The 11,620-nt window shown below is 37.3% G+C and overlaps 1 protein-coding gene across 3 annotated transcripts in view; it reads left to right on the top strand.

Moving 5' to 3' along the window:
- Positions 1–2,827: 2,827 nt before the first annotated feature.
- The window catches only part of Aph1b (aph-1 homolog B, gamma-secretase subunit), a 57,619-nt gene continuing 48,826 nt past the window's right edge, over positions 2,828–11,620 (top strand). For all 3 annotated transcript variants that reach the window (XM_048793696.1, XM_015480571.2, XM_048793695.1), the window contains exons 1-4: positions 2,828–3,009; positions 4,480–4,650; positions 9,275–9,345; positions 10,392–10,514. In XM_048793696.1, coding sequence (XP_048649653.1) covers positions 2,897–3,009; positions 4,480–4,650; positions 9,275–9,345; positions 10,392–10,514 — 478 coding nt within the window. In that variant the 5' untranslated portion in view covers positions 2,828–2,896. The remainder of the gene's footprint in view (positions 3,010–4,479; positions 4,651–9,274; positions 9,346–10,391; positions 10,515–11,620) is intronic.

The raw sequence follows: 11,620 nt of genomic DNA, 5'->3' as shown, positions 1-11,620 counted from the left end.
GTGTTTTTTTTTTAAATGGGTTTTATTCCAGGTGAACTTTTTTTTATAATAATGTTCGTCTAAAAATAAAAACTACATAATGAAAATATTTATGACTCACTGAAGTGGATTGCACATTTTAAAAACGTTTCTGCAAATTTGCTAGTTTTGATATTTTAGCAAACCTTATGTATCATTGAGTTGCTTAAAGATTTAGAAAAATTGCCAAACCTTCAGCTCATACTTAATTCAGGATATACTGAAGTCATTCTGTTGTAGAACCTGTAGCTATAAACTGATCATGCTTCCCTTCTTAATCCTTGTAAATTTGTAGAGAATTTGTAACTTCTGTAGTTTTGTTTTCACTGAGAAAAATCAGTCTGATCATACCAACTGTGTTCTGTCATTTGTTCATGTTTTCATCCCACAACTATTTTAAACCTTCGCTATTTTGTCAAGCTTCCTACTGGTAGACAGATCTTTTACCTCCCCCTCTCAGAGCAAAGCATCATTTTGCAAAGCACTTAGCCTCCTCTCTCTCCCTGATCTATAGTCCACCTTCATCCCACTCCTTCCTCTTGGGTGGCAAAGGGGATCTTTCTTCCCTGGGCTCCTCTTTCTTTCTCTTCTCTTGATTCCCTGCTTTTAAGGGAACCAGTAGCCCCCTTTTCTTATACTTAAAAACTCTTAAGCTGTCTTATACCTTTCTTCTCTGCATGTAAATGTCACTGACCAGCCTACTCCATTGCCCCATGCCCTACTATTCTTTTTTCTCATTGGCTTGTTATAATTAGGCTTTTTCAAAGAATTGTCTATATTTACTATCTTCATTTTTTTTTTTTTAATTAACCTACTCCAGGTTAGCTGCTGTCCCCACCACTTCACTGATGTCGTGCTTACAACAGCCTAGTTATAGAAGTAGTGGACAATTTTCAGCCCTTGTCTTAGCTAAGTTCTTGGCAGCACTTGACTAGTATACCATTCCCTCCTAAAAATGTTCCCTTCTCCCAGCTTCAGTGATAATATTCTTCTGATCCTCACTCTTCCAGCGTAATTTCTTCCTTTTTCATATCTCCTATAAAAAGGCCAAATAATGCCCTTCCCTCCCCACAGATGATGTTCATACTCTAATCCCTGGAATCTGTAACTGATATTGTATATAGCAAGATACTTTGAAGATGTGATCAAGTTAAAGATCTTGAGATGTGAGATGACGAGAGATTATCCTGGATGATCTAAGTGGGCCCAGTGTAACCTAGGGGCCATTCTTATAAGAGGGAAACAGGAAGTATCAGACTTAGAAAATAGTTAAGTGATGATGGAAGCACAGGGATGCAGGGCCATGAGTCAAGGAGCCTGGACAGCCTCTAGGATCTAGAAAAAGTAAGGAAAAGGATTTCCCTGTAAAGCCCAGCCTGTCCCAGTGCCTTGATCTTAGCCTATAAAACTCATCCTGAAAATCTGCAGAACTATAATACATTTGTGCTGCTCTACTCCCCTAAGTTTATGGTCATTCAGTACAGCAGCTATAGAGAGTTAATTCAGCTTTAAAATGTGTATTTCTAGTGCCAGCCTCTTTTCATAGGCCCAGATGTCTTACTGGACATCTGCCCTTTGATTCACTACAGGTATATCAAACTACATTTCTGAAACTGAAATTCAACTTTATCTTCTATGCTTCCTAACAACTCCTAGCAGCAATTCCAATCCTATGAAGAGAGACCTGTTGCTTCTACATGGTAATAAATATTACCATCATCTATCTAGATTCCCAGTTAGTCAGTGTCCAAGTCTTATAGCTTCTGAAGATGGTATGGGAGGGGGGACAGTGTCCATCCAGTAAGGGCTCCCAGCACATAGTAAATGTTTAATAAATCTTGAATCAGTGAACTTCAGTAATCATTAAAAATCAACATGCCACCAAAGTGAGCTAAATATAATTTAGGAACTAAAGGTAATTTAGAAGTATTTTTCTTCACTTTTTAATTTAAAGAAAGGTATTAAGTAAATCCATAAATACCTTGTTTAGGGCAGCAAGAAAAAGAGAAGTTTTATTCTGGTATTTAGACTGTTTTAACCTTTGTTAAATACTTCATACTATATTAATCTGTGTTAAATGTCTTATACTATATGTAATTTTTATTAAATACAAGAGGATTTTCTTTTAATATTTTTAACCCAGAATGCTTTTGCTGAGTATTGACAAACTGAGTAAGCCCTCTCTCCTCCTTCAATTTTTTGCCCTCAAAATTTTGCTTACTTGGGAGGCAAAGGCAGAAAGGTAACTTAGCAAGACCCTGCCTCAATAGAATAAGTGCATTAAAAGGACTGGGAAGGTAGCTCACTGATAGAACACATTGCCTAGCAATGCATGAGATCCTGAATTCCACCCTCAGTGCTGGAAAAAAGATAGGTTTTTCAATATTAACTCCAGGGATATATGAGACTTCCCCCCATAAAAATATTTTTGTTATGCTTTGGGTCTTAAATGTCCTCCAAAATCTCATGTATTGAAGGCTTGGTCTCCAAATGACGGTGTTATTGAAAGATGGTGAGTTCTTTAGGAAGTAGGGCCTGGTGAAAAGAGTTTGGTCGTTGTGGGTGTGCCCTTCAAGGGGATAGTAAATTCAGCCTCAGCTTGCAAGTAGTAGTACTCATTACTGACTTTTTTTTTTTTTTTTAAGGTGATGCAAGAGACAGAAACCCTAAGAAAGAAGGTAGAGAAAGACAAGCATGGCTGTGAATAGACTGGGGATCACAGTCTATTCCAGTCTATTCCCAGCCCCTTCCTTCTCTTTCTTCTTCTTCTTCTTTTTTTTTTTTTTTTTTTTTTTTTTTTNGCCCCGGCCCCAGCTCTGACGGCGCCGGGCGCTTCTCTGGTCCCTGCCGGGCCCCCAGGCTGGCTTCCGCGGTCGCCATGACGGCGGCCGTGTTCTTCGGTTGCACCTTCATTGCCTTCGGGCCTGCGCTTGCCCTCTACGTCTTCACCATCGCCATCGAGCCGTTGCGCGTCATCTTCCTCATCGCCGGGTGAGGCGGTTGCGCTAGCAGACCCAGACGCTGGGGTCCCCCTCCCCCGCCTGGGGCACCCGCGACCCTCAGCGTCCCCATCAAACGAGTCGACCTTGCTAGGTTTTGGATCGGAGGAGGGTTGAGACCAGGGAACCAAGACCCGGGACCCCTGAGGCTCTTTGCCCTCCTCCAGGGCCTGTGGGGAAAAAAACCCCCAGAGCCCGGAGACCTCAGCTGCGGGTTCTGAAGAAGGGGTTCACATTGTGGGTCTCAGAACCCCCTGATGCATGGGAGGCATCGCAAATCCGTGGGTGGGCCTTAGTGGGCTATGAAGCCACTAAAATTATGAGAAAAAAAATTTGGATAAGTTCCTATAGGCACCTTAATTTTTCTGGAGAGGTAGTCTCTAATTTTCTAAAATTCTCAAAGGCATCTGTAATCACTGACGGTTAAATAGCCTTTACTGCCTAGCACAGTAGTTCTCGCCCTTCAGCAACTAGAGACACCTGGGGACTTTAAAATATACTGATGCCCACTCCCAACCTTAGATCCACTGAACCAGAATGTCTAAGGTGTGGGATTCGAGCTCAGGCTCTTTTTTTTTTTTTTTTCTCTAAAGCTCCCTAGGTGATTCAGGTGTGTGTGCAGCGAAAGGTTGGAAATTTATGAAAACACAGGAGCACCTGATCATGCATCTCCTTTTGGGGGCTTGGTAAATACCGAACTCTGGTGGTGAACGTGGTCATAATCTCATTTTTAACCTGCCTGACCGCTCTCACTGGTTCATGCCACGTCTGCCTTCCCCTACAAATCTTACTGGCAAAGCCAATGGTTCCTTTATTTTATTTACAGTTGCCTCCTGCAACTGTATTGAAAGTGCTATATCACATGTGTCGTTTTAAAAACAAGAGATTTGGGTTAACCCATTTGTAAAGCTCGCTGTGATCATTAAAATCCCCAGGAGTGTTGTAAGAACCAAGCTTGGAAATAACTGATCTAGATTTTCACCCTCTGGATTTTCACCAATTACTCTATTAATAGAGTGTAGACTTTTTTTCCCTCCCTGGAAAACACATCTTTGCGGATATCTGAACATTGAGTCCTCAATTTCTGGCAGATTTGAAGGATATGAAAATTGCAATAGTCACAAAGTTGTATGTTTTATGGTTTTGACACATCAATGAGCAGAGCATTAGGAAGAAAAGAGAGTAACAAGGGTTCCTGTCAGGTAGTCTTTGGTAGGTAGAGTTTGCAGATGCACTTGCACATAATAGGGTCACTTGTTGGGCAAACCTCACTTTCCTCTTAGATCACATGTTTGTCTCACCACAGACAATGCACCATTAAGAACAATTGATCCAGAGTACCGCTTTATGAGGATTTCTTATTTAAAATTCAGGATATCTGTTCCTTCCCAGTCAGGCTCCTGGTCCCCATTTAAAATCATTATTAATCCTTATGTTTATAATTTTTTTCCCTGATTTTCAGAGCTTTCTTCTGGTTGGTGTCTCTACTCCTTTCATCCCTTTTATGGTTCATAGCAAGCCACATTACTGAGAACAAAGATGGACCAACACAGAAATATGTGCTAATCTTCGGAGTGTTGGTTTCAGTCATTATCCAAGAAATGTTCCGATTTGCTTATTACAGACTTTTAAAGTAAGTTGTTTGCTGTATCATTTCCCCTAGTTAGATTTGAATTATGATTTGGTAATGTGAAACATTAATAATCCTTTGTATTTGAGGATCCGTACTTTACTACATAGTTCAAAATGAAGGGATTGATATTTCCAGCCTGAAAATATTGAGTCTTCTTTAACTTGTGTAGATTCCTTCCTTCCTTTTAAAACATAATCTTCTTTTTCTCTTTTTCTTTTCTTTTCTTTTTTTGGTCCTGGAGAGTGAACCCAAGGGCACTTACCATTGAGCGACATCCCCAGCCTTGTTTATTTTTTATTTTTTTTTTTAGGGTATTTGGGATTGAACCCAGGGGCACTTTAGCACGGAGCTACATCCCCAGCCCTTTTAATCTTTTTTTTTTTTTTTTTAAAGGTATGGTCTCCCTAAGTTGCTGAGACTGGCCATAAACTTGTGTTCCTCTTGCCTCAGCCTCTGTGGGATTATAGGTGTGCACCACTGTGCCTGCCTTCCAAAAAATTATTCTTGAGAATATATTTGATGCCAGACAGTGTCAATGCCAATGCAAGGCACTGGGTATACATCAATGACTAAAAAAACCTCTGACCTCATGGAGTTTATCATAAGAGGAGAAGGGCCAATAAATGAACAAGAAAATACATTGTATATTAGAAGAAGTAACATGGAGAAAAGCAACCTAGGGAAATAGTCATTGAAACAACAAAAATGCTTCCAACTTGGAATTTATGTGTTCTTTCCAACCATCTAAGATAATTCTTATGGAGCTTATGCCTTCCATTGTTTTGAATATATTATGGCACAGCAGCGGTTTGTTTTATGGTATTTTCTATAGTTTCAAATCTATAAAATAAAAATGTTTGGAAAAAAAATAAACTTGGGCACAAGTTCCCTCTTTTGGGCCACAGAGTATGTCATCTGTGGTACCCATGAGGACCTCATATGAAACTTCTGATTTGAAACACAACTTGGAATGATATTTTCTTTCAGGCAGTCATGAGATTGGCCCTGGTTACATAGTAAGACTTGGTAGAATAATAAATGTGCCATTTGTATCCATTTCTGCAAATGAGGTAATTACAGCTGTCCATGAATTTCATAGATACAACCCACACTGAACTTTAACATCTCTTTTAATAGGCTTCTAGTAATTTGTTCTTGCTAATATGCTAGGCCTTCTGTATTTTTAACTTTTTACTTTTAGATATTGAATTTCCTTTTCATACTGAAACACTTTAAATTACAAATTGAAAACTAGGAAGCCTTTTCTTAGAAAAGGTTTAAACATGAATTTCCCATTAGTCCCTGGAAATGTTGGAGAGCAATAAATAAATATCAAAAGTAACATTTAAAGCTATATTTGGTGGTATGTGTCTATAGCTCCAGCTACTCAGGAGGTGAGGCTGAATTAGGAAAATTGCTTGAGCCCAGCAGATCAAGGCCAGCCTGAGCAACATAGTTAGACCCTGTCTCAAAAAGAAAGAAAAAAAATTAATTTTCACAGGAATACTAATGGATGAACATCTGGCAGTGATTGAATGTTTCTGGCATATAGCTATTACTACTGTGCTATGATTTTAATTTTTACTGTAGAATATTACTGAAGTAATCAAAATCTGTCTCCTTCTGACCTCTGCCCCACTCACCAAATAAATGAAATCTTTGCCACATGATTGTCATCATGTCCCTTTCAAGACTAAACATTCCTCATTTCTTCATGTGGGTCTCAGAAGACATGATTGTGGCTTCCAAGTTTATTTTTTGTCAGTGGACATGCTCCTTTTGGTCAGTGCTGATTTTTACCCATGCTCAGAACCTAGCATAGTATTCTGCAGTGTGGTCTAAGTAGTGTGCTGGCCTGGGCACTGTGTTCTCAACTCGGCTTCACATTGCACTTGTTTTTCCTGTCAACATCACCATTGGCTCTTCAGGAAACCACATGTACTCCTGTAAAAGGACCTGTGGAAATTTTCCAAAAAGGTGGTAGAACAAACATGTCAACAGGTGCTTTTGTTTGCATTTGCAAAATGGATCTTTAATAAACCTTTGAAATATTCTACAAAAATTTCCTAGAAATTTCTAGAAATGTTGGATGTTATGTAGTTGAGTTAAAACAAATTTGAGAATTTTGTGACACTTTAATGATAACTAACACTTACATGGATACATTTAAATTGCTCTCTTCTATGCTTTACTACATTCAAATACAGGGTCTTTGGTTTAATGAATATTTAGTTTAATGCTCTCCAGTGCCAAAGTAGGTTTTGAACTTTTTAAGTTTAAAGGAGTGCTTCAGTTAAATTTTGCTCCCTGAATTTGGCGCCAGGATTAAATTGTGAAGAGTTCACGATGGTGTTTGTTTTTGTTGCTGGTTCTCTGGGGATTGAACCCAGGCATGCTCTACCATTGAGCTACATACATCCTAGCTCTTTTTACATTTTGACATGGGGTCTCATTACATTGCTGAGGGCCTTGCTAAGTTGCTGAGGCTGACTTCAAACTTGTGATCCTCCTGCCTCAGCTTACCAAGTTGCTGGGATTATAAGCATGTACCACTGTTTGTTTTTTGGTAGTTATTGAATCCAGGTCTTTGTGCTCTACCGCTGACTATACCCATAGCTCTGCTACAGTTTTCTTTAAGAGGCATCAGTCTATTTTTTTAAAATTTCTAAAATGGTGTATTTAATTTGTGTGCATAGTTCTTGATGCATACCTCTATTATATATACATTTGAAAATAGAACAAACAAAAAGAGTATGGTTTACCAGTAATTTTTCAAAGTTTATATTTTTTAAAATGGGATCTTTTTTCCATTCTTGGAAATACAATAATAAATGCAAACAAAGAATTTTTCACTTCCGTAAAATGTTAAATTGAAAACACTACTACTTGCATCAACAGTCATGTGTTCTGCTTTTTCACTTCCTACTGTTAACACTAAGAACTATTAGTGCCAAAACATTCCCTCTCAAACACTCCTGTAAAATAGACTGAGGAAGTTTACTAAACTTTTGAACTTATATATTTCATGTATTTGTGATAACAGTACTTTGCCATACCAAATAGTAAAAATATTTTTTTATTCCTGAATCATTTTATAAAACAAATTCTACAAAATTTATTCATTTTACTTTATTGATAACTTTGTTGAAGGAGATCATTACTATTACAATGACTCATAAGCTTTAGTTAGTTTTTAACAGGATCCCTGTAATAGGTAAGTTTATTTTATTTGGGAAAATTGGATAATTTAGTTGGTTACTGCTCCAAAGAAATAGGAAAACTGTCGCTTAAATTTCTGGCTTATTCTTTTGAGTCCAGAAAAACAAAGAACACTTTTCATATGCATATTAGTATTTTGGCTGAATTCTGCATTGCCTTAATGTAGTCTATAATGAATTTACATACCTTGAAATTTAAATTAACACAATGCCAGAAAGTAAGAATGTTCTGGTTAGTTTTGTGTTTTTAGAGTTCATCTCTCTCCTTTTTGTTTCAACACTTGCTGACAAATGAGTCAAAAATGTTTTGTTTCCATTATTACTTTAGTAAACATATGTTTTAGTAAATATAATTTAAATATTCTTTGAGTCAGAATCTTATACTGTTGCGTAGTTCCTGGCCAAAAAGGAGTAGCAATAGTGCCTGTAGTGGAACTGACCAGCCGTATCTAGCATTCTGTACATATCAGGTGGAAAGTGGAGGCTCAATGATATGTTTGTGGATTGGCTATAAAGGAAGCATATGATCACTCTGAAGATCATTTCTTGTTGAGCAGTATTCTATCCTTTCATTCAAATATTTATTTACCTCTTATTCCTGTAACATTTCATTCTACAGGATATAATAAAAGTATTAGGCTGTTTTCTTTCCTGAAGTCTATTGGAGATATAAAATATACATGTAAAATATTTTAGAATCAGATATAATTAAGTACCCCTATGAGAGTTCAGATCATCAGTATTATAGGATTTAAGAGTAAGGAGGACTAGTGATAATCAACCATTGGTAGAGGCAGCTTCTTTAAGAAATTATTGCCTGGGGCCTGAGGGTGTGGCTCACTGGTATAGCATGTGCTTAGCATGTGTGAGACCCTGGGTTCAATCCCCAGCAGAGAGAGAGAGAGAGAAGGAGAGAAGGAGGGAGGGAGGAGAGAATAGAGGAGGATAAGGAAGAAAAAGGAGAAAAGTTTTGGTTTTACAGAGTGCAAGACAGAAGGGAAGGAGGCAGTAAGTGTGGCCCTAATAAAAGATAAAGTGGAGATGAAGACAGTGCTTTGGGAAAAGAAAAAAAGTTCAGAGTGGTAAATTCCATGGATATTGAGATATTTATTGAGCTTAGAAATATGGTGTTGCTGTTTTTCTTATTAAATTAATTCCTTCATGACTTATTTACCTATGTTTTTCTTTTTTATATGAGCATTTAGAAAAAAGGCAGAAGTTAGAAATTACAGCTGATTTTACTTAATTGAAAATATGCTGGGTTTTGTTTGAATGGATTCTAGATTTAGAGTATAACCTGATCAGAGTCTTAGGAAGTATCTGGATTTGAAGTGTCTTGTGTACTTTCCTGACATACTGCTTTTTCTTCTTTTTTTAAAAAATGTATGTGTGTGGTTTTATTATAGAAAAGCCAGTGAGGGTTTGAAGAGCATAAACCCAGATGAGAGTGCACCCTCCATGCAATTGCTGGCCTATGGTAAGTTAGAACCATGCCGTGTCATTAAGAAAAAAAAAAAAAATCAGACTTGGCTTGAAAACTTTCTTTATCTTGCTGGGCACAGAGGCACATGCCACCTGTAATCTCAGCAGCTCAGGAGGCTGAGGCAGGAGGTTCATGAGTTCAAAGCTAGCCTCACAACTTAGTGAAGCCCTAAGCAACTCATCGAGACCCTGTCTCTAAATAAAATACATGTGACTCAGTGGTTAAGCACCCCTGGGTTCAATCCCCGGTTCAAAAAGAACCCCACTACCTTCATCTTATCTTTTGTAGATTTCAAGCAGTATTTTGTTACTGTCTTGACTTATTGGCATATATTATTTGTTTTTTTTACAACTTTCCTGGTTCCTTATGTGAAGGAAAATGATTACTGGTGACCTTTTTCTGTATGTTCATTAAATATTAATCAAGTTTGAAAGATTTTTAACATATATACTATATTATAGTTAACCAACAATTTCATAGTGATGTAGCTTTCACTTTCCCTGATTGTTTACCATGACTTTAGCTGCACTAGGAGGACTCTTTATATTAATTCAGGCATATCTTTTTTTAGGCATATCTTTGCATATTATTCTTACAGAATTATGTTTTTAGATTGGGCTTAGGACTCTAAATTGAGCCCAGGATCAAGCCTTACATGCACAGTCACTTTTCAAGTTCAATTCTGGTTCTAAGCCATCAAATTTAACTCTATAGATTCTGTTACCATAAACCAAAGCCAGAACTTTAGCATCATATCCTCCTCTGCCTCATCTATTTCTTCTGTGTTTCTAGATCTTTTTCTATCCTTTTTTTCATTTCTCTGCTGAATCCCATTGTTCATTTCCCTTTCTCTTACCATTTCTCTTTGTTCATCATGTAGGTAAGCACATGCCTTTCCAGAGCTGGCTGGCCACTGCTTCAACAATAGCATATGTACCATTTCCCCTCCGGCAAAGTAGTATTCCCTAGTTCTTAGAATTTTTATTTGAATAGAAATCACAGCAAGAAAAGGGTTTAACAGTGTTTTTATTCCTTTTTAGTTTCTGGCTTGGGCTTTGGAATCATGAGCGGAGTGTTTTCCTTTGTGAATACCCTGTCTGACTCCTTGGGGCCAGGTATTGTGGGCATTCATGGAGATTCTCCACAGTTTTTCCTTAATTCAGGTATGTATCTGATAGCTGTGAATGGTCAGCCTTCTAGTGTAAATGATCATCCTCAGTGGAGTTCGCAGGCTTAGGAATTCAAGTGAATGGAAATTTATGTAATACCAAGGCAAAATACTCTTAGAAAGAGTATAAAGAGAAGAACCTAGGAAAATAAATATTTTGGTTAGTGTTTTAGAATTTTAAGTGAAATTTAGCTTGTATAAAATGTAGTTTTATTTTGTTATACTAACAATGTTACTGTATAGTTGAAGTATTTATTAGAAGTTAATTTGCATAGGCTATATTTTCTTTTTGGTATTTGTAATTTTATATTTATAAGTCCTAATCTTTACTTAATTTACATCTTAGTGCATTTGGGAGATAGGCAGTATAATTTAATCTTGAAATTAAGAGGAAAAGAATAACCAATGAATTGATATTTTTATCCAAAGATGCAGTATAAAAGGACCAACTCAAATTTCTTTTCAACCACTAGCTAAAAATTTTCATCATGATGCAACAATTGCAGATTTGAGTCACTAATATGCATAATTAAGATTTCTCCTAAGTTCTGCATGAAGACTTTTAAAGATAGAGGGGAAAACTCTACTGTGTTTTTAGTTATCTCTACAGCAGTTATACAATTAAAATAAGTGACCCTCACACATTATTTTAATTCCATCATTATTAACCTCCATGCAAAAGCTCCCCTCTTGTCCTCTAGTAGGGAGAATAAGGCAAAAAAAAAAAGTCCTGCACTTATAATCCCAGTAATGCAGGAGGATCACAAGTTCAAGGCCAGCCTGGGCACTTTAGAAAAACCCTGTCTCAAAATGTTTAAGAAAGGACTGGGTCTAGGTATGCTGGTGCACTCCTGTAATCTCAATAACTTTGGAGGCTGAGATAGGAGGATTGCAAATTCAAGGCCAACCTGAGCATCTTAGTGAGATCCTGTCTCAAAATAAAAAGGGGTAGGGATATAGCTCAGGTTTGGAGCACTTGCCTAAAATGTATGAGGCCCTGGGTTCAATCCCTAGCACCCAAAAAACCAAAACAAAAACAAAACAAAAAATCACAAATTATAATGACAATTCAATAATGAAAAATTAATTATGTTTTACTTC

Source organism: Marmota marmota, unplaced genomic scaffold, assembly GCF_001458135.2.
Source record: "Marmota marmota marmota unplaced genomic scaffold, marMar, whole genome shotgun sequence".
In the NCBI taxonomy this organism is placed as follows: Eukaryota; Metazoa; Chordata; class Mammalia; order Rodentia; family Sciuridae; genus Marmota; species Marmota marmota.
The sequence above is the reverse complement of the archived record's forward strand: the minus strand, read 5'-3'. Positions and strand labels throughout refer to the sequence as shown.